At 31.0% G+C, this 22205-nt stretch overlaps 1 protein-coding gene across 9 annotated transcripts in view; it reads right to left on the minus strand.

Annotated features, from left to right (window-relative positions):
- Positions 1-22205, minus strand: part of LOC145283636 (F-box/LRR-repeat protein 12-like) — a 738609-nt gene that overhangs the window by 108552 nt on the left and 607852 nt on the right. For all 9 annotated transcript variants that reach the window (XM_080132593.1, XM_080132590.1, XM_080132591.1 and 6 more), the window contains one exon: positions 2227-2393. In XM_080132593.1, the coding sequence (XP_079988719.1) occupies positions 2227-2393 (167 nt within the window). The remainder of the gene's footprint in view (positions 1-2226; positions 2394-22205) is intronic.

Consider the following 22205-nt stretch of genomic DNA (forward strand, 5'->3'; position numbering starts at 1 on the left):
AAAATCCCTGAGACAAAGAGCAAAGTTCCTTCATGTGTGGAGATGAAAAGTTACATGCAGGAATTCTTAAGAGGTTCAGTATTTATTTATGGAATGATTTCAGTTTCTGATTGATTGGTAGCAGAGCATGGTTTCATCTGATTAGCCACTTCCTGTCATCCCTGCCTATAAATAGAACCTTCGAATATTTTGGAATCATACCCTCATAACTATACCAAAATATTGCAACAAAATAAATATATTACTAAACGAAGAATTACTTTCATTTAAAATCCAGTTAGTATTATGCATGGCAAATTGAGAAATGGATGCTTAAAATATGCCAACATTATATGAATACTCTAAATCAAAACTGAATAGCCACCAAATTTGATCTGATGTCAAGTTTATCTAAAAACGAAACTAGAATTTTTACTCATAACAATTCCTCATTTAATAATATTCATTATTAATAATTCATTTATTCAAGTAGTGTCCTGCCTGATACTGACTTTCCATCTATCTCCCTCAAGGCATTTATTAATTCCTTGTTGCTCATCATCCAGAACACCATTCACGCTGTTTCTCAAAAGTTTGTATTGCCATAGCCTTCTTTGCACAGACAGTAAGTTGCAGTTTCTTTCTGTCCGAGCAGTGCCCATACTGTCTTGACCATCGTATCCAAAAGAATCTTCTACTTAGCACAACGAGATAGGAAACCATGAACAAAATTTTCTTATCTCTTAACCTCTGATATGTGTAGAAATGATAGTGAGGGGGGATATATAAGAGGGCAACGTAAGTTCTACATTTTCTGACCACATAAAAATCCTAGTCAAATTAAAACATTTTTATAACTGAATAACCCCAATTAAATCAGAAACCCCTTTTAACATAGATATGTCAAATCCACATTCCCCTACCCTTTGAACCTATGCACACTAGTATGTTTAAGATTTAGGGCAGCCATCGAAATACAATTTTTTCTAGTTTTCCATTACCTCTATTTTGATCCTTAACGCTCCACCCTTTTCCCATTCATTCATGAATCTTATTTTTCAAAACATTTGACGGAAGCTCCTGATATTAACTCCCTGTTATGAGGAAAACCTGATATTTTCATTGCAAACTTTGCTTTTGTATAAGCTGTATCTCCTGAAGAGGTCTCTAGTTACTGGTAACTAGCTGACTGAAACATGCTCATGACTGTGTAGCAACATATTACTGCTTAAGTAAAAACAAAAATAAAGAATATACTCGACTCTACTTCAGTATTGAGCACTCTTGTATTAACTTTGTTAAATTTCATTGGTTACTTAACCTCTGGAAAACAATAACCTCAGATTATATATATATATATATATATATATATATATATATATATATATATTAATAATACTTAACAAAAGCCACATAAAACCATTTTTAATGCTTACAGATTTTTCTTACATTCGTCTCTGACCGTGACCTTTAACCATTACCCCTTTCTTTTCTGTATTTCTTTACTTTAAATAATAATAATAATAATAATAATAATAATAATAATAATAATAATAATAATAAATATAAAAACAAATATTATATAAATATAATCTTGCTAATGTTGACATAGGATTATGCATTATTTTCATCATTTCTTGCGTGATGATATTTATTCAGATATCAATAAAAATTTCAACAAAAGATACCAATAAACAAACAACAACAAAAATACGATCGTAAAAATTATGTGATGAAAATATCCCCAAACTTTCATGTTTTTTTTTCTATTTTTTTTCAAAGAGTCATCACTTATACAAGGCCCAAAGTCTACTCGAGAATAAGGGTTAATGAGTGTCAGGGTGTAAGGTAAGCTGTAAGATAACACTGTGATGATTGGTAATGGTGGTAAAGGTTTGGTAAAATCAAATTATTTAAGAGGACAGCTCAACAAAAATTTGTTTACATTGGTCTTGAAAACGATAACGTTGTATTTAGCTGAGAAGCAGCCTCGTGGTATTTTGTTCCACAAACAAATAATTCTAGGAAAATAACTTTGCTCATGGAAGTATTATTTAATTTTAGGTGCAGCGAGGGAGAAAGGAAAATTATTGGCAATGGTTGTAACTAGACGAGTTTTTGTTGTGAATGGGAAAGAATCATGGACTGAAGATGAATCGAGCATCTGTCAAAATTAAAAAATATAATAGCAGAATAGAGAAGAAAATGAATGAGATTCAGAAGAGACTGGGGGGGGGGGGAACGTACCGAGTCAGAAAAGAATTCACAGTGACCCAATCCAAGGTAAGTAAATCCAGGTATGCGCAGTAGCATGTTTTCCAGGCACTCAGTAGCAAGTTCAGTGGACGTAAGATCCAGTTCATGAATAATAGACTGTTCCCATGGTACAGCCATCATAAAGGCATCTTCAACACCTGAAAGATAATAATAATAATAATAAAAATAATAATAATAATAATAATAATAAAATAATTATATATAGCAATGAATTTTTCTATAGTTTATCTTAATAAATGAAAATTAATTAGCACTAAATAAGATAGAAAAATTATTACATATTAAGAGGAGATGGCGTTTTTTCTTTGCCCCATCATAAAATATGCTTAGTATATTTTATTCATACAGATTTCGTATTTATTATTACAGAGCCAATTATCTATTGAATATTATAGTGCATATAGTGCACCTAATACACACACACACACACACACACACACACACACACACACACAAGATTTAAAATTAAATCACTTCAAGCTATGAATGAATTTTTGCATTGTGCAAAAGTAATAGAAATATGTCGCCATGTTGAAATGAATATTTTGCATTTCAACTTGCCGATATATATCTGTTGTTCATCCACCCAAAAATGATTTTACCATCCTTGGATTTAAACCATCCTTGGTGTATGATTACTATTTCCTGTTAATTTCAGTTTTATGCGACCAGTTGATTAAGAGTTTATCGGTTAAAGATTTTCACACAGACACGCACACATATATATACATCTACAGTTTTATTTATATAGATTAAAAATAACTTGGATTTAAAGTAAAAAGCAAAATAGATGCTTGCGAAATAATATTTATTGTTAAATTTGAAATGACTAAAAATAAATCTCATCTAGATATATAATAAAACTAAAAGTGAACATGTTGAGGTAGGTAATCCTGGCTTCTCTTGTTTTGATCTTTAGTCCTCGCATTCCATGTTTCCTAGGTTGAAATCTATTCATATCACATTGTTGGCGAGTTTTGACCTTGACGTGGTATTTTTTAGCTCCTTACATCAAATAACTTCATTCCCTGTCGTTAACGATTTCCAAAAAAACTAATTTATTGAGCTCGGATTAGGTTTGAATCAAGAAAAAGCATGTTTGCAAAATCAGTTAAATATCAGAAATAAAAAGATAAAATCCTAAATTTTAAACTTTCTCTCTAATATATATATATATATATATATATATATATATATATATATATATATATATATATATATACACACATACACACACACACATATATATACACACTTTCTCTCTTTCCTTCTCCAACTATGGGTTGAATAGTGTTACTACTCCTTATTCTTGTCTTCTGCAACATACGAAGAAAGCAGAGAAAGAGGATTAAAGGGAGTAGCGATGGAGGGTGGTGGCTATCCTGTTAATAAACAGAAAGGGAGAGAGAGAATGACAGATTCATCAACATTATATTGAATAGGTACAATAATAGACGTCCGTGACGGGTAGCAATAACTGGTAACTGAGTTGGCAAGTAAACTGCGATGTGTTTATCATGAGTTCGCATTTCCAACTCTCACATTCAACTCTCCACTATCAATCTCGCTCTCCTTAAATATATATGCAAACCGTCACAGCAGTTCTAACTAGTTGGAGTTTCAAAGTTAGACCCAAAAAGCATTTAAGCTAACCAAATAAACTTTGCTTTTGGTTTATCAATTTTTAATTTGTTATTATTTTATCATTTTAGTGGCAATATGATAATGTGTAATGTAGTCATTACAGGTTAACATGGACCCACACGTTGCATGCAGAGACAGCCACAAAGGAACAAGAAAAAAAGAGGAAAGAAATTCAATTTAGCTTTTACAGTTGAAATGAAAAGCATTTATTCATGGTACTTTCCAAAATAACATTGTATCTTCCTTTAAAAGTCTATTAGTTCATCTCATCTGCCATGTAGTTAACAAAACCCTGCCATCTCAACACGGCCTTAAAAATCGCTCACCACCATGGGCCACATGTCCATCTCACACCGGTACATGCCTTTTCTCCATCCTCGCCACATATTTTTTCTCCGATTTTCCTTTTCTTGATGCCACATAATGCACCAGCTTGGTCATTTGTATATGTGTCATGCGGCTGCTGCTGCTGCTGTTGCTAACATGCATAATTGGCTCTGTTACAAATGTACTTAGCTACAGTTTATATAAGAAAATTACTTAGCCCTGCTTAGACGATTAGTAATGCAAAACATTTTTAAGAAATCACCTAAAAATAAAAAAGAGTATAATAAAAATTGTCTACTTTACAAGTAATTATTTTTTCATCTAAAAATATGCAAACAAATAGAAATGAAAAGAAAAAAAAATGACTTCACCTCATCTCAAGCAATGGTGGATAGGTACAGCTAGGTGTAAGCTTCCAAAGAAGGAAGTAAGCAATCATTATATTCATATTTTTTTTCTTTTTTTGCCGGTTACTTGTGTGGCTTCATGTGACCCGCATCACACTTCCAACCAGCTGGATCCTCACATAAACTGACAAGATTTATTTTGTTTGCAACCTTTCACTTTCGGCATGCTGTATATATCTTTCTTTGAAAAGCTCCGCAACCTGTATTTATTGATTTGTCTTCCATATTTTCTTTTCAATTTATCATAAGATTGGTTTAAATTTTCTTTCACAAAACCTTTGAATCATCTCTTGTGTTTCTTCTGTGGACACATACCAAACCTTAAATTTCCAGCGAGTTTTGTAGAGAACGTTTGACGATGGCTACCTAATGAGCTCAGGAAATTGAGACTGATTTTTACACATAAAAAATAAATGGATCGAACATTATCGAGGGCAACACAAAGGCTCCCTTTTCTTTGGTTACTGTATTTATATTGATTATAACTTTGTAATGTTTAGGGCTACCAGTGGGGCTGCCTGAAGATATGAGCTTCTTGATCTAAAAAGCACCAAACATTGATGTTATTATTTTTCCTTTCCTTTGACAAAACTCAATCATGTTCTTCAAAGTCAAAAACAATTCTCTTCTACAAAACAGTCAAACTAAACAGCAAATAAATAATCGAAGATATAGACAACTATGAAGCATAAAAACTTCTTTTTTCCAAATTATTGGATTTGGCATTAAATAACCCCAAAAGAGTTGATATGCCATAAAACAAAACAACCAAACAAAACTCCATGAATAAATATTTGATGAAATAAAGAACTAAAAAACTTTTCCCAAAGTATTAGATTCGGCATTAAATAACCTGAAAAGAGTTGATATGCTTTAACACAAAACACTGAAACGAAACCAACATCGAAAAAGCATTCAGTACCATTTTTTTAACATCTTTAATATGATTCGACTGAAGATCAAATCCCCAATCTCCCAGCCCAATAGTAAAAACTCTAACCACTATGCTAAAAGGCAACAATCTTTCATATTTAATTGGGACTGAAGGAATATTCTTTTTATATGGCCAATAACATAAACCTTTATGCTGCTTGTCTTATTGAACCATTGAAGTTTGGCTCACTCTTTGTCTCCCTCGCAAGTAATTCACTCATCTTGTTGGCTTTTAAAAACATTTTATCCAAAATATCCTATGCAAATCAAATATATGCATTTTTTCAAAATTGGCTGATATATTCAATGATTAGCTAAACCCACTTAGCAAAAAAATCACACCCTTTCACTGTAGGGGTCTCTAAATGCCAGAAAACCTTCTACTCTAATAGTTCTTCCCTCGAACAGCTGGACTTAGAAATTGCCTTCCTGATACTTGCTCCCCTGACTGTACTGAAATGTAGAAGTTTAGATGTAACGTAAACCAACATCTTGTTTATCTCCCCTAAACATGGCCCCAAATAGTAGTTCCTTACGTCCAAGTGGCGATGTGCCTTGTTTAAGGTTAATGTAAGTAGAAAAAAAAAGAAAAAAAAAAGAAAAAGAAACACCTATGCAAATCAAACATACGCATTTCTCAAAATTCAATGGTTAGCTAAAGATTCTTTTTACATTGTAAATTGAAATGAGATTGTGGATAAAAGAAGGGATTATTTTTATTAATGGATTGAAATAGGACCTAGAAAAGAATGGCGACTACATTAATAATTAAATTAATCCGATACTGTCTTTGTTTTATCGACCGTTAAAAAAAAAGCACAAAAACGAAAACAGGGAAAGTAAATATTGGCAGATGGCCCATAAGTCATGGTTGAATATTGGATTATTTGAAATGCAGCTGAACGTGTAGAGAAAAGAAATTCAAACAAAGAAATAATGTTAGAAAAAATAAATCGATAGTGTTTGAGTGTTTTTACTTTTTTTGTGTATGAACTCTGTATCGTTTTCATCATTATGATAAACTCTTTATAACAGACACACTATGTATGGGAAAATATAATGTATTTAAAAAAAAATAAAAACTTATATTTTATTACTTTGGTAACATTAGCAACAATGAGAAAACAAGAAAAACAAAACAGAAACCAACCAAATAAGAACGTCTGAATATAAAATCTGGTTTGGAGCCATGATTCTCAAGCAGATGGTCTTCTTATCCAACATTAGTAATGTCAAATGGCAAAGGATGAATTAGTGGGAAACAAAACACACGTTCAAACAAATCTACTCTTGTATTCTCCATTTTTTAGATGAGGTGTGATAATTTCTATTATTTGGATTATACAGACTTTTGTTCTCATCTTGAGTGTTATGCGCACAACATTTCAACAATCTAACCTCCGCACACTTAATAAAAAAACATGCATGCATATATATATATATATATATATATATATATATATATATATATATATATATATATATATATATATATAATTTAAAGGAGATTAGAACAATAGTACCTTAAACTATATCCAGCGGTGAGGCCCCAACTTGCGGGCTTTGGGGAGTGTGGAGCCACCCTTTAATTACCATTGCTCCCAGGTCCACTCTGACCCGGAGTGGTAGTACCTGTTAGGGTCCCAACTATGGGTTAAATAGAAATCAACTTGAAAACAACAAATATATTCTATTAAAAAATTTTTCTTCAAAATAACTGGATTCGGCATTAAATAACCCGAAAAGGGTTGATATGCCGTAAAACAAAAACAACCAACCAACCAACCTAGAACAATAGTCTATATATATATATATATATATATATATATATATATATATATATATATATATATATATGACTACTTCATTTAATCACATAAATTAATATACGAAAATATAATTTTATGCGTAAACTAAGTATTTACTCCAACAGTGCTCAATACATAGGTAGAGCTAGGTAGTAGCTGACGAATCCTAGTGTGGATGAAATGCGGAATATTCTGTGTAGATTAATTGCCATATATATTTTTCTAACTTACTATATATATATATATATATATATATACACACACACCGGGATACAGCATTATTCCGTCCTGGGGTTGGGATTGTAAGGTGAAAATCGCCGTATGACGGGGCATAAGCAAAATTTTATACAGTACATATTAAAAATTAGTAACAAAACACAGTACAGCATATAATACACATGAATATAATCAAACAGCATTATAAACAACACTGTAAGGCAGGGCAAATACCGTAACCAGGGTCCTGGAAAAACCGTATCCCAGCACCACCGTATCCCAAGGTTCTACTATATATATATATATAGTAGTAAACAGTAATCTATAGTGATAAGTAATAAGATTATACATCTAAAAACAAGATTAACAAAATTCATACTAGAAGTGTACACCATGTGTTATAGGTAAAATTCAGTTGTAAGTGACACTCTTCTGAAGGAGGTGCAGGCGATACAAAGAATACAATTGCGAATTACTAAAGACTTCTGTATGAGAGCATACTATTTCGTTCGAAATTCTGTCCAGATTCCCGAATATGACAGAAATTTGACGAGTTCGACAAGATACAACTGAAGAAAGTCGGAAGTTACATTGTCCAAAACGTTGAAGAAATAACACTCAGGATAAGAACAGTAATCAGAATAATGCAAAGATAACAAATCTACCCTCATTTAATGATGCTCAGAAAGAGCATGGCAATAGAATGGCGGCACATGAGCATCCATCATTCATAGGCATCGAAATATAGAAGGAAGTAAGGTGGTAATTTTAAAATTAACGCATATACCATGTACATACTTGCAGGCGAAGCAAGGGCTGTAGCCTTTAATATATCAAAACCCTTTGACAAAGTCTAACATGAACAGTTTCTAATGAAAATTCAATTGTATGGTATAACTGGACGTATCCTAAATATTAGATCCTTCTTAGACAATAAGGTCATCCAGGTTGTCATTGATGGACGTACATCCAAGCAGTATTACATTAATGCAGGAGTGCCTCAAGGGTCGATCCTTGGACCACTATTATTCCTGATATTCATAAACGAACTCCCTGATAATATTGTGTCCGAGATGGGTATATTTGTTGCTGATGCAAGACTCTATAACATGCATGAGGGAAGAACGGATGTACATAAATCTAAGACAATGGAAGAATCATTAGAAAATGACCCCCAGACCGTAGTGGAATAGGGCTGCAAAGGGATGCTAACATTTAATGCTAGTAAGACTAAGCCGGTCTCCTTTAACAATTACAAGACGCCTCTCCAACCACTGATATCCATGACAAATAACATCCAACCTGAGAATTCTTCCTTCAAACTCCTCGTCCTAGCATTCATGTGCAACAATAACTGGAACAAATATATTGAGGACAATGCAAAGGCTGCTGCAGAGAAGGTGGAGTCTCCTCTAGCGAGCAAGAAAACTACTTACACTTGAGAGTATCCTGTACCTCTATAAGGCCACCATTCGTCCATGTGTGGAGTATTGTTACCACATCTGGGCTGGTGCCTCTCCCTCTTGGATAGGGTCTAAAAAAGAGTTTCCAATCTAATATATCCCACTTTGTCAACTAAGCTCCAAGCCTTGTCCCATTGCTGCAATGTTGCATCTCTGTGCTCGTTTTACACATATTTTAATGGAATGTGCTCTGATAAACTCCTTGCACTTGTGCCCCCTCGACGTATATATCCTCCGACAAACCTGTTTAGCAACAAAATCTCATCTGTTGAGGTCCCTAAATGCCAGAAAGCTTTTTATTTTAATAGTTTCTTCCCTCGAACAGCTAAACTTTGGAATTTCCTCCCTGCTACCTGCTCCCCTGGCTGTACTGATACGCAGAAGTTTAAATGTAGCATAAACAAACATCTTTTTAATCTTTCCTAGGCATGGTGCCAAATAGTAGCCCCTTACATCCAAGTGGCGATGTGCCTTGTTAGGGATGAATGTGAGAAAAACAAAAAAACAAAAAATTAAAAATACAGCATTGATGAATCAAGTCTTAAAGGTTATCCTTTATTCCATATATATATATATATATATATATATATATATATATATATATATATATATATATATATATATATATAGTAAGTTATAAAAACATATAGCCATTAAGCTACACAAAATATTATGTGTCTTATCTTTGTAGGTATTCATCAGGCTAAAATACCTTTTAGTCTGACGATTCTTTATGGAGATGAAACGCTGATGATTCTGTGTAGCTCAATTACCATATATTTTAATAAATTACTACCTGAATGATATGTACTTTGTTTCCTTTATTGTCATTTGTACTATTTCCTTTATTGTTGTTTGTTCTTTTCTGTTTCAGCTCCCATAGCTGAGCAGCATTTATGATCTTTGAAATAAACTGGGTTCCACCAATCCGGCTCTCTGTCCACATTTCTTCACTACCTAGCTCTATTCACGCATTGAGCATTATTGAAGTAAATACCGAAAATTGATACACAAAATATTGTATTTTCTCATAGCACTTTATGTAAATACATGAACTTATATATATATATATATATATATATATATATATATATATATATATATATATATATATATATATATATATATATATATATGGATTTAGCAGTACGCTTTTGCTATATAGGAATATCACTTTCTCCCATGGGCCTATTTTCTGCCCACCTGGACTTATAATCCCGAATGACATTGGACTCCTTCCGATAATGGATTACCCAGGTTGTATCAACTTCTCTTTTTGTATAATTTTCTCCATAAAATTATCCACAATCAATCAAAAAACTATTTTCAATAATTGTGCTGAAAAGCAAAATAGTGTCCATTTGCAGCTGAACATTTTGCTAACTGCATTTCATTTCCTGTCACTATGTGAGTCATTGTTGAAAATCCATGGATTAAGGAAATTAAAATAACCCTTCTATATATCCCTTTTGTCAAGCAGTAAATTCTTAAATCGAATATATGTCTCTATATGTTGTTTTTTTTTAGAATTTAAAATTTAACCATGAAACTTATATATCGCTCTATTCTTAAATATTGAGCTTTTCCTTTTTGGCTAGGATCTCCTTGAAAGTATTACTTCAAGTAATATCTATCAGGATTTTTCATCTGAATTTCTATCAGTGTCTTATCTCGCTTATATATATATATATATATATATATATATATATATATATATATATATATATATATATGTATATATATATATATATATGTATATATATATATAAATGGTGCTTATTCTCTTCTGACGACTCGATATGCATATACCGGAATAAATTACCCCACAAGAAAAAAAAAAAAAAAAAAAAAAAACGATAAACCTTATTATATACAAGTCTACAAAGAGAGATTGGCTCTGAAATGGTGCGTATTATCTCATAATTACTCGACATTATTTGGAGACCGGAATGAAATACCCAACAAGTAAAAACATCTGATAAACTTTATTATATACATGTCTACAAGGTAAGCTGTTTCTTCCAAACAACGATATTTTCTGTTATCACTCATTTTATTGCAAGTTTCTGCTACTTTTCTGGTAGCAAATATTATATATATATAATATTTGCGTATTGTATGATTAAAAATAAACGGTACTGGCACAGTTTGAGACGGATGCTAAAACCGACTTTTCATCGAGATCTTATGGCTGTTTACAGAAACGGTCGGAAATTGATGAAACATTTAGCCAATCAGACTGTGAGACAGCAGCCGAAACAGTTGGAAACATTTCAGCTTATTGATGAGCTGTAAACGTCTAAAAAAGTGTCATTATCAATTTTCATCACATCTTCCCACGTTTTCCTGTAAATTGAACCTGCTACTGTTCTACATCTATGAATCCAAAGAGACACTTACAGCAATTTTCATTCGCTGCAAGTTGCCTTAAATCTCATGATTGTACGAGTGTTTCATCTTTTTATTAAACAAATTCAAATATGATTGATGCCTGCTTTTCGCCCTGCCCAACCCGTTGCATCAAATTCATTTATTTCTAGCATATGAACAATTGAATCGTGGCAAACAGGGAGAATGCCCAAGTGGCAGCTGGAAACTATCGGCATTGTTTACAGAAATGGCAATGTTTTTGCTGGCATGGTATATATTAGTGGAAATACAAAGATGATTCAAAAGATGATGCAATATTTGCATGCACACTAGATTCTTGCATGCATACCAATTGAAGCCATGCAAGGTAACTGCGGAAGGTTAGTACTATCACAGTAGTTAGTGAGATTACTCATTATGCATTGCTTCGTGTGTGATTTGAAAGTGGCACATGTGAACATGAAATCAGTTACTCTATAATAAAAAGCAATGTGTATTTATATCATCCTCCTCCTCCTCCTCCTCCTCCGGTTTCTGGTATTTAAGGTGCTGCAAGTATCCCTGATACCAGGGTGAACAACATCAAACAAGATCTCATCCATGCAGTCCGATCCAAATGGTTGGTACCAGTCATGTTGCAAGCAATCAAGTCACTTCATACGCACTGAGTAATCTAAGTGTTCTGCAGTCTTTCATGCACCCTCGTACTTGTAGTATTCATTCATGTTAGTGAAAATTGATGCAGAGGTGACATGCTATGCATGTCAAACCACCTGAGACACCGGTATCGCAATAATGTTTCCTGTCAAATATGAAGTAATTATGTTGAATGGTTTTGGAGACTATAATCAACCAATATACAGATTAACAACGTATGATTAACTCCAACAAAGTTTAGATAGTTATCACGGTAAACCATTATATGTGTATGAAGCTGTCTGTTACCTTATGCTCTCAACAATGAGGGAATCAATGACACACCCTGCATGTATAGCAGCAACAACAGAATACCACAAATGACTAAAAATATGCCGGTCTTGATAAATTTGCATTAAAACCGATTGTCATAGAGCTGTGTAAAAATGTGTAAAACGATTTATTCCACCGCGCAAGACTTCCTCAAGCTTTTAATTCTTTGAATGACACATTCCTGATAGAGTACATCTGAAGGGATTCTTTCTTCTAGACTGCTGCTGCACATACACCTGATCATAACATGGGCATTACCTCAAAGCTGTTGTAAATCATAAGCAGTTGGCGTCCATACCTCATTGCTATGCAAGATGGCAGAGCGAACATTGGGTTATAAAGACTCTTGAAAGAAATATGCCTAGATGTAAAGATTGGCAGCAATTTCTTTTCAGCATCAAGTGAAGTACCATCCACATTCATAAGTGTCATCGCTTGATCATCGATTGAGTAGGCTACTCCTAGACATCTGACAAAACAATAGATTAGCTACCAGCCTCCCAGCAACAGCACTACATTTTTTTATGAACCCCTAGTTTGCACTGAGAGCATTCGATGAAGTTTAAACCTACACTTCTGCGACAGACAGTACAAAGAAACATGCTAGCATCATTTTGTGGAGGATGCGGGTCAGCTCAGATAATCCTAAAACGATGATTTCAGAGTCATGTTCCAAGCCGTAGAGGTACGGCTGACAAATAGCACTCGGAGAATATCCGGCAAGATTGACATCTAAGAATCCAGTGTAGTTTCTCACCTTTGTGACCTCATCAAAATCGTCTTATGAGAGTGTAAAATTATGTTCACGAAAACAAACAAGTTACCAAGATTATGAAAATCTTTTGTCTAAACTATGACATCATGAAGGAAAAAAAAATTGGTGTTGATGAAGTTAATAACAAATATTTGTTTATGCAACAAGTTCGACAATATTTAAGTTAAAAAAGAAAAGAAAAATACATGATTGAATAATATTGAAATAAAAAAAAACATGACCCCCCCTCCTTGCAAAAAACAAAACAAAACAACAACAAAAATAAATACGATTGATGATTGGATAATATTGAAGATGGAAACAGAAAGCAAGAAAAAAATGTATGGTGATTGGGCAATATTTAAGTTTAAAAACAAATTCTGCCAGTGCATATCAGTTTATTAAGTTTTCCTCATCAAATATATAAAGAAGAGCCAGTCAAATTCTCAATATTAAAATTACGTACGTAGCATTTAATCTGACAAATCAATGTTTGATTCTAACTAGTTAATTTTTATTCATTATTGTTTTACCTTGTTTTTTTTTTGTGATAATAAATATTTTGCTCCATTTTTTTTTCAAAAAATATTATTTTGACTTAAAAGATTGGTAATATAGAGACATTTTTAAATAACCACCGAAAAATCAGCAAACCATTAATAAAAAAAAATCAAATTTTCTTGATCTATTTTAGTTATCATGTAAACAGTTACATGCGTTTAAATTCAATATTCAAAGTGGACTTTGAATATTGAATTTAAACGCATGTAACTGTAAATCTTATATTAACTCGCCCTGCTCCCTATTATTGCTTTTTTACGCGATTAGTTGTAAACAGCCTGAAAATATTTAGCAGTAAAAATAAAATTAAAAACAAAAAAATATTTAGAATTTAGAAAGCGAGGTCAGTTTCACATATAAATTTAAGATGATTAAGCAGTAATGATCACCCATGATTCTGAGCATATATAATCAAAATATTTGTAAGTGAATAATTTTTGGAGAGGCATGGTAACAGATGTTAGGCATGTTTTACGTTGATAATTTTCTAAATAATTACTTTTGATCACTTAAAAAATAGATATTATGGTAAAACTTGACTTCGACACTTTATGTTAATTCATAATTGTAATAGTTAATATTTCTTATCAAACTTTTGAATAAAAATATATCAACTTGGATTATTCGGACTACTGTTCTTGTCTTCAGTGTTATTCTCACAATGTTTCGTTTGATTTAAAATCCGACATTCTTCAGGTATCTCTTGTCAAATTCTGGAATCTATCGGTTGAATTTCGAATGGAACTCTTTATTTAATCCACGAAAGTAGTATGTCAGGTTCGAGTAGAAATCTTATGTAATTCACAATTATATTCTGAGTATCGTTTGCATGAGGATTAAACCTTCAACCTCCAGAATTGAATTTTACCTAATACTTTATCCATTATACTGACAATTCTAATATGAATTTTGGGAGTCTTAAATTAACTTTTATTTCAAGATGTACAATCTTACTTCTTATTACTTATCATTATAGAACAGTACTTATAACTACAGATTAATATCTATCTATCTATCTATCTATCTATCTATCTATCTATCTATCTATCTATCTAACTTATATATATACACAAAGTAGAACGCTAATTGTTAGTTTATCAGTGATTTATTTACTTTCAGTATTTATTATATCTATGTATTTGCATTCGTTTTTTTTTATTATTTTTTGTAATGTTTTCTGTGATTAGTTTATATTCTTGTTTATCTATTTCATAAAATTTTTAATATTTTAGTTTATATGTTTATATTCTTGTTTATCTATTTCATAAAATTTTTAATATTTTATCGGTTTTTATTAGAGTTGTTTATGTTTCTAACGATTTTGAGTAGTTTTTTTTTAAACTGTTATGTTGATTGTGGGATTTAAAATTTTTAATTACGTTTGAAAAGTCATTTCCAAAGTTTATCATAAGATCTACCGCTTTTGCATTTTTTAGAGTTTTAAAACTGTAGAATTCTTTTTTGTTTATATGTTCATTTTTGTTAAAAAGAAATTTGCTCACCATAGCATTCGGCGTATTAGTTCATCTGTTTTTATTATTATTATTATTATTATTATTATTATTATTATTAATAATAATAATAATAATAATAATAATAATAATAATAATATAACTATGCTTGCTAGGTGTTGGGATGTTTTTAAGCAATGTTTCAAAGTTAACCCTTTCCATATCTATTTTTGGTGAAATAAATTCTATTGAGAGTGCTCAACTGTTTCAGAAACTAAGTATTAATACTTTATTTAATCACATATACGAAGATATAATTTTATGCATAAATTTTCAGTATTTACTTCAACAGTGCTCAATACATAGGTAGAGCTAGGTAGTAAGTTATGAAAATATATATGGCAATTAAGCTACACAGAATATTCTGCGTTTTATTCTTGTGAGAATTCGTCAGGCTTATGTGAAAAGCTGTGGTTATCACACATGTATATATATGCACATGCTATTAAATTTTCTAGTTAGCAAATGAGATTCCTAGTTACCATCACGCTCATCCTAATCAGCCAATGGGCGGGTATTTACAGGACAAAGGCACAGTTGACAACAACTAATACAAATAAAAATAAAAATACTAATAATGAACAAGATAAATGCAACTGTAGATCCCGCCCACTCTGCCCACTCTGCCCACTTCAAAATAAATGTCTAACAAAAAGCATAGTTTACCAGGCCACAATATTTGCACAAGAAAACCCGAATAACAAGAAATATTACGTAGGTATGACCTCTTTAGATTTCAAAACCGGATATTATGAAAATAAAAGTATGTCCGAAAACAATAAGGAAAAAAACAAAGAAAAAAAAAACAGAGTGAAAACAACACTAGCAAACCAATACTGGAAACTCATAGGAAGTTGACGTTTGCCGATAGTCAAATTGAAATAGCAAGAAAAGCAAGTACATGTAAAGACCTAGACGATCCATGTAGATTATGCCTGAATGAAAACTTTGCTATCCTATTCTTTAAAAAACCCCAACATCTATTAAACTGTAGAAGAGAAATAGCGAACAACTGTGTGCACAGGATAAACTTTACTCTAGTATAGCGATGCAAAATGATGTTTAAATTGACAATAACAATAGAAAATAAATAAATAAAATAAAATAAAATAAAATAAAACAAGCATGCATGTTTACAAATAAGTCTCTATATATGTTTATATATATGTATAAAACTAACATAATATCCGAAATTTAGACTAAAACACAAAATAACATATCTAACTACACATAGGCTGAAAGTAGGTCAGCTTGCTACAACAAAAGGATATCTACCCAACTCATAAAACACACAAAGTGTGAACTGGAGGTCAACTGTGCCTTTGTCCTGTAAATGCCCGCCCATTGGCTGATTAGGATGAGCATAGTGGCAACTAGGAAGCTGATAGAAAATTCAATAGCATGTGCTTATATATAAACGTGCTTTTTGCATAAGCCTGACGAATTCTCACAAGAATGAAACACGAAATATTCTGTGTAGCTTAATTGCCATATTATTTTCATAACTTACTACAACTGCTATATATATATATATATATATATATATATCTGTAGAAATATATTTTCTTATAATATATATCAATCCTTATTTAAGAAGGTCAATATAATTACAGAGCAATATAGTGAATAAATGACGAAAAACTATATTCCAAAATTCATGATGTTTATTCCTTTAATTCAGTTGACATTTATAATTCTTGACAGTATCTGTTTCGTAGCTCAACATCAATCACTTTATTATATCAATCAGTGAATTTATTATGCTCTTAACTCATCAGAAGAAATAGCAACAATCAATCTGTCAAAAGGAAATAAAGTATGATTTGACAAGATTAAAATCCGAAAATTGGAAGAGAAGCTGCAAATAACTTTAATATGTTTCCATTACGCCATTTTGAATTTTTTTTCAAGAATTGTAAATGTCAACTGAATTAAAAGAATAAATTATAAGATGGTCAACATAATGAATTTTGGAATATAGTTTTTTGTCATATATATATATATATATATATATATATATATATGCTGCAAAATTCATTCAGTTTACACTAGATCCACTATGCATGTTCGGGAGCATGTTTGAGATGTAGATGACATTCGAGAGCACAGGTGTCAGAGAGGAAGAGAGAGCACGACAGAGAAGACGATCACGTTAGAGACGTGGGTGACGTCATAGCCGTAACAAGAAGTCACACATGGTGGTAGAATGAGGAATAAAGGTATTTTCTAAAAACCTAAAAAAGGAGTTGAAGTTCTTTCCTCTTTTTTATTCTTTGCCTCCTTTGCGACTGATTCTGCAACGTCTGAGTCCCATGTGTAAACGTTACATTTTTTTTTTATGATATTCAACAGTTATATTTTTTATACTAAAGTTTGATCAAAAACATTAACTATATAATAGATTGTTCGGGTCCGTAAAGTTTTTAGTGAACCGTTAAAACCAAAGTTTTCCTATAATGCAATTATCTGTTTTCCGCTTTTTGAGATTTTTATGTAAGCGATTTAAAAAAAATTTTTTTCTCTCTTTTGTGAAAACACTATCACGTGCTATTTGATCGTAAAATTGTTTGAAAATGTTCAATCTAATATTCTTACACAATTAATTTAATTTAAAAATGAACTGAAATTAGATTAATTCTGTGTTTAGACACATTTGAAGGTTAAACTTTGCTGATAATCGCTTGGCGCTTCATTATCATTTTCTTTCTTTTAATCCTTCCATAATTAAGCATATCTTTTTCTTTTTTTCAAAAAGTTTTATGGTTTTAAGAGTACAAACGTTCTTATGTGTTTCGGTTTTCCATTTTTTAAAACAAACATTTTTTTATTTTTAAATTTTCATCCTCTATTTTTTTTTTATTTATAAATTTTAGTATTCAATTTTATGATTTATTTATTTATATGATATCATTAAATACTTACTTTCGAAATAACTTTTCTTGTAAACAAGCAAGGTTGGAACTATTTGCTGATTGGGTACATAATCAAATCACCCCCTTTTTACAATTTAAACACAACAACCCTTACACATTTAAATATTGCAGAAGAATACTGATCGCTTTTTTTTTTAGGTACGTGCAAAATGAATGCCGATGCTCAAAATGTATAAACATTTTAACACCCTCCTTTTACTTAAAAATTAATCAAAAATCAGGAAATTAACCAATTTTAATGAATTTTTCAGTATTTATCAAATAATGATCACGGAATATAATGAATTTGTTATTTTTATTTAAATCTTAGTGGAAATGTATTTTGTCTAAACAAAAATACTTTTATTAAAGTTATGGTTTTCAGTAGTAAAAAATAACTGCATGAATTTATTTTTGCTTTTTGTATGAAAATAAAACATCATAAATTGTAACAATTAATAATAAAAAAAATTATTTAATTTTTGCAGGAACATTACGAAAATGCCCCGAAAGCCCGTATTAATGAGATCGATATAACTCGAAAAAAAATCAATTTTTCGAACTACCGATATTATCATTGAATTAAGCCTTGTTTATTTAATATTTTTACACAAAAAATTATAATTGCAAAAAATATTTCTACTTTTTTTTTTTTAGATTACAGGTTTCGTATAATTTTTTTTATATATAAGATTCTAATATTTTTCTTGCTTGCATGAATGTGAAACTTTTGGCGTAACATATTTATATTATCTTGAAAAATTTTTTTTTTTTAATTTAAAAGCAGGAACATAGAAAAATAATTAAATCAAAAAATGGTATAAATTATACAGACGTTCACGATAGGAATGTACGGATGCACGGCTGGTAAAAAAAGAAGAAGAAGAAAACAGCACCACTCTATCTCCCTTTAACCATCTGACGTTGTTTTCAAACATTTTTTCGACTGTCTGATATTTTGGGCTTCTGTGACGAGGACTTTGTTTTGTTTTGGTTGAACGAAGTGAGAATCTCTCGTTTTTGGGAATAATTAAGTTATATTTTTGTAAAAACAATCAAAAAGTAGTCGCAAACCTACAAAAAAAATTATGATAAATCGGCTTTCAAAACTATGTCCCCCATCTTTATTCCACCATTTTTGCCGGTACCTAATTTTTACGAAGACTTTGTTTCAAACCAAAGTTTTTAAGACAGGTTTTATTTATTATTTATATGTGAAACATATTTTATATGACTTTTTTCTTCGCCTTTTATTTCTCAGTCATCAGACAATCTATATGAAGTGATCGAGTGGACTATTCCTATTATTTTCTGGTGACTATGGAAAAATTTATATGAAAATTTGTTCCCTGTTATCATGAGGAGAGTGGAAGTATTCACGAAAAATAAAGTAAAATTACTCCTCTCTTCTCTCAAATATAATAAAAAATATTGATGGGTATTACATTTTAAAATAGATGAAATCGATTATAAATAACATTTTTTTTGGTTTTTAAGAAGACAGATCAATATTTGTTTAAACTAACCGACTAACAGTTTTAAGTATATAACTCGTATTTTACAAAAGATATTTAAGTCAAAGATACAAAGAAAACTGGTCCTATTTTACACATAAAGTAACTGACAAGGTTCGACTCCTGTGTCAGTTATCAACAAAGGTAGAAGTTTGGATAGTTGATTTAAACATGTGACTAGACATAGAAGGGTTTGAAGCTATAACAGTTGCAGTTTGGAACTTAGTAGGCTCATTATACAAATTTCAAATTGAATAGTCTGTGGATTGTTAGTATAGACATTATCTTAACAACTCAAAATCTGAGAGGGTTATAATTCGGTAGTATGAATCCCAATTTGACAAAACGATCACCAAAGTGTCCCCAAAGTTATTTCAGCAAGTCCTTTGAACTATGAGAAATTGCCTCATCCTATTAAAACCACTCTTCATCCCTCACGACACTTCTTCCTTTGTCCTCTGAGAGTAATCTGAAAGTCCCTTAACTCTCTGGGGTCGTGGGAGTGCTGCATTATTTTATGCCGTGTGTTTTTGGCACGAATAGCCTGGGGACGCCAATCTGTCTCCAGGCTTCAGATAACATACAGCACCTGGTTTTACCAAATAATCATCCATTTTACCACCTGCTAAGCTCAACGTCGTTGAACTTTGGCGATGTTTGAGGAACTAGTATGTCAACGTGATTATGATGTATATATGACTGTTCAAAACTTCTTAATGACCAACCAGTAGCACTCAGTATTAATCAACAGAGAGTTATGCATGTCAATGAATGGCAATGAATGGCAATAAAACAAAGATTGTTGAACAGTGCTGATTATGACTTAGTGGACAAGTCAAGCATAGACTGAAATTATGTACCAAATATATTTGGAATGCATTATTTTGTACTAAAAATGTTGGAACTGCATTATTTTGCACCAAATATATTTGGAATACATTATTTTATATCAAATATGTTTGGAATGCATTGTTTTATATCAAATATGTTTGGAATGCATTGTTTTGTACCAAATATGTTTGGAATGCATTGTTTTGCACCAAATATATTTGGAATACATTGTTTTATATCAAATATGTTTGGAATGCATTGTTTTGTGCCAAATATGTTTGGAATGCATTGTTTTGTACCAAATATATTGGGAATACATTGTTTTATATCAAATATGTTTGGAATGCATTGTCTTGCACCAAATATATTTGGAATACATTGTTTTGTACCAAATATGTTTGGAATGCATTGTTTTATATCAAATATGTTTGGAATGCATTGTTTTGTACCAAATATGTTTGGAATGCATTGTTTTGTACCAAATATGTTTGGAATGCATTGTTTTATATCAAATATGTTTGGAATGCATTGTTTTATATCAAATATGTTTGGAATGCATTGTTTTATATCAAATATGTTTGGAATGCATTGTTTTGCACCAAATATGTTTGGAATGCATTGTTTTGTACCAAATATGTTTGGAATGCATTGTTTTGTGCTAAATATGTTTGGAATGCATTGTTTTGTACCAAATATGTTTGGAATCCATTATTTTGTACAAAATATGTTTGGAATGCATTGTTTTGTATCAAATATGTTTGGAATGCATTGTTTTATATCAAATATGTTTGGAATGCATTGTTTTGTGCTAAATATTTTTTGAATACATTATTTTGTACCAAATATTTTTGGAATGCATTATTTTATATCAAATATGTTTGGAATGCATTGTTTTGTACCAAATATGTTTGGAATGCATTGTTTTGTACCAAATATGTTTGGAATGCATTGTTTTATATCAAATATGTTTGGAATGCATTGTTTTATATCAAATATGTTTGGAATGCATTGTTTTATATCAAATATGTTTGGAATGCATTGTTTTGTACCAAATATGTTTGGAATGCATTGTTTTATATCAAATATGTTTGGAATGCATTGTTTTGTGCTAAATATTTTTTGAATACATTATTTTGTACCAAATATTTTTGGAATGCATTATTTTATATCAAATATGTTTGGAATGCATTGTTTTATATCAAATATGTTTGGAATGCATTGTTTTGTACCAAATATGTTTGGAATGCATTGTTTTATATCAAATATGTTTGGAATGCATTGTTTTGTGCTAAATATTTTTTGAATACATTATTTTGTACCAAATATTTTTGGAATGCATTATTTTATATCAAATATGTTTGGAATGCATTGTTTTGTACCAAATATGTTTGGAATGCATTGTTTTGTACCAAATATGTTTGGAATGCATTGTTTTATATCAAATATGTTTGGAATGCATTGTTTTATATCAAATATGTTTGGAATGCATTGTTTTATATCAAATATGTTTGGAATGCATTGTTTTGTACCAAATATGTTTGGAATGCATTGTTTTGTACCAAATATGTTTGGAATGCATTGTTTTGTACCAAATCTAGTTGGAATTTTAGATTGTATTAACGATTCCATACGTGGCAATTTTTTTGGTGGAGGGGTACTCTATATTATTATTAATGAATTTTTGTTAACTAGACTCAATAACTTGGTCTTTGATCTTCTCTGCATTATT

The sequence above is a fragment of the Euprymna scolopes genome, chromosome 8 (genome assembly GCF_053919585.1).
Source record: "Euprymna scolopes isolate OS-2025 chromosome 8, ASM5391958v1, whole genome shotgun sequence".
In the NCBI taxonomy this organism is placed as follows: domain Eukaryota; kingdom Metazoa; phylum Mollusca; class Cephalopoda; order Sepiida; family Sepiolidae; genus Euprymna; species Euprymna scolopes.